Source organism: Trichinella spiralis, assembly GCF_000181795.1.
Source record: "Trichinella spiralis strain ISS 195 chromosome Unknown Scfld3679, whole genome shotgun sequence".
Classification (NCBI taxonomy): domain Eukaryota; kingdom Metazoa; phylum Nematoda; class Enoplea; order Trichinellida; family Trichinellidae; genus Trichinella; species Trichinella spiralis.
The window spans coordinates 1-1,179 of record NW_003530618.1 but is presented as its reverse complement, the minus strand read 5'-3'; the positions used below and the strand labels follow the sequence as shown (position 1 = coordinate 1,179).

Below are 1,179 nucleotides of genomic sequence, written 5' to 3'. Positions count from 1 at the left end.
CCCAAGCGGGGTTTCATGCTATGCATCCAGCACAGCCAAAGGATCAGCAATCAACCGCCTTTCCTTTTCAAGTTTCAAACTTTCTGCTTTCTCTGGTCCAAAGACTGCGCTTGTCGTTTATATACGCCTGTCTCGAACTATAAGCCCATGCAATTTTAGCTGTTTCGTAAAATTATATTCCAAATACCAAAACGGCAAATACACAAAAACAATATTTCAAAATCCACAGACAATTTCAATTTGTTGCTGCTATCGAGAGCTTTAATCTGAACTTTAAAATCACCAACAACTTCTATATACGAATCAAGGAAAAAATGAACAGTAGCTCATTTTAAATAATATTTAAAGCAAAAATAACATTTCAAAAATCCAATCATTCAATCAACCATATTTACCGAGATTTTTTCCAAAGTAACTACATAATCTCCAACTGCATCGGCTTCAGCGACGTGACTCCACAGTACGTCAACTTCGTCAAGAAGCCTACGCATTCTTTCAGCATCATCCGAATTCTCCTAAATCTACACGCACACAGCCACACACATAGCTGAATTGCATTATCTAAGAAATTCATCATTTGAAAATGCTCAACTTGTTGCAACAATTCGTCATACTCAGCGGCCATTTCATCACGAGCGAAATACAGTGAATGACTGAACTGAATTTCAATTATAAAATTCAAACGACAACTAATTTACCAGATTCACTTTCATTAAGTGAATCACGAAATGTTCAAATCTGAATTTTCAGTCCACTAATTTCCCATTGTCTTTCATTTCTAAGGTTGTTCTTGTTTCTTTCTTTCATTCCAAAGCATTCATGTACATTCAATAAATTACCTTTACTATTTAGTTTCTCACCTGCTTTTCCATCTGTTCACAATGCAAAGGCACAGAAGCTCAATTATTCTTTCACAACTGATCAATAAATTAAATATTTGCAATTCAACAAAAAATATCCACTTACCACTGCTGATTTGGATTCCTCTTCAAGTTCACCACTGTTGTCACCTTCGAATTCCAATTTGGCAATAAAAGAAAAAAAGAATAAAAATCCACTGATACAATAATTACAAAATTGTAAACAAATACCACTTGAATAATTAGCATGAGTGTATGTTGAATCGATTTTTCAAGGTCCAAAATACTTTTGATCAATCCTGAAGCTCCATTCAAATTC

At 34.4% G+C, this 1,179-nt stretch overlaps 1 protein-coding gene across 1 annotated transcript; it reads right to left on the bottom strand.

Annotated features, from left to right (window-relative positions):
* Positions 1–415: 415 nt before the first annotated feature.
* Tsp_14415 (conserved hypothetical protein) lies at positions 416–1,057 on the bottom strand (the record flags this gene model as incomplete). Its single annotated transcript, XM_003367783.1, has 2 exons — positions 416–658; positions 967–1,057. Coding segments are annotated over 2 exons (334 nt in total), but the record flags the coding sequence as incomplete, so codon positions are not given.
* Between the last annotated feature and the right edge of the window lie 122 nt (positions 1,058–1,179).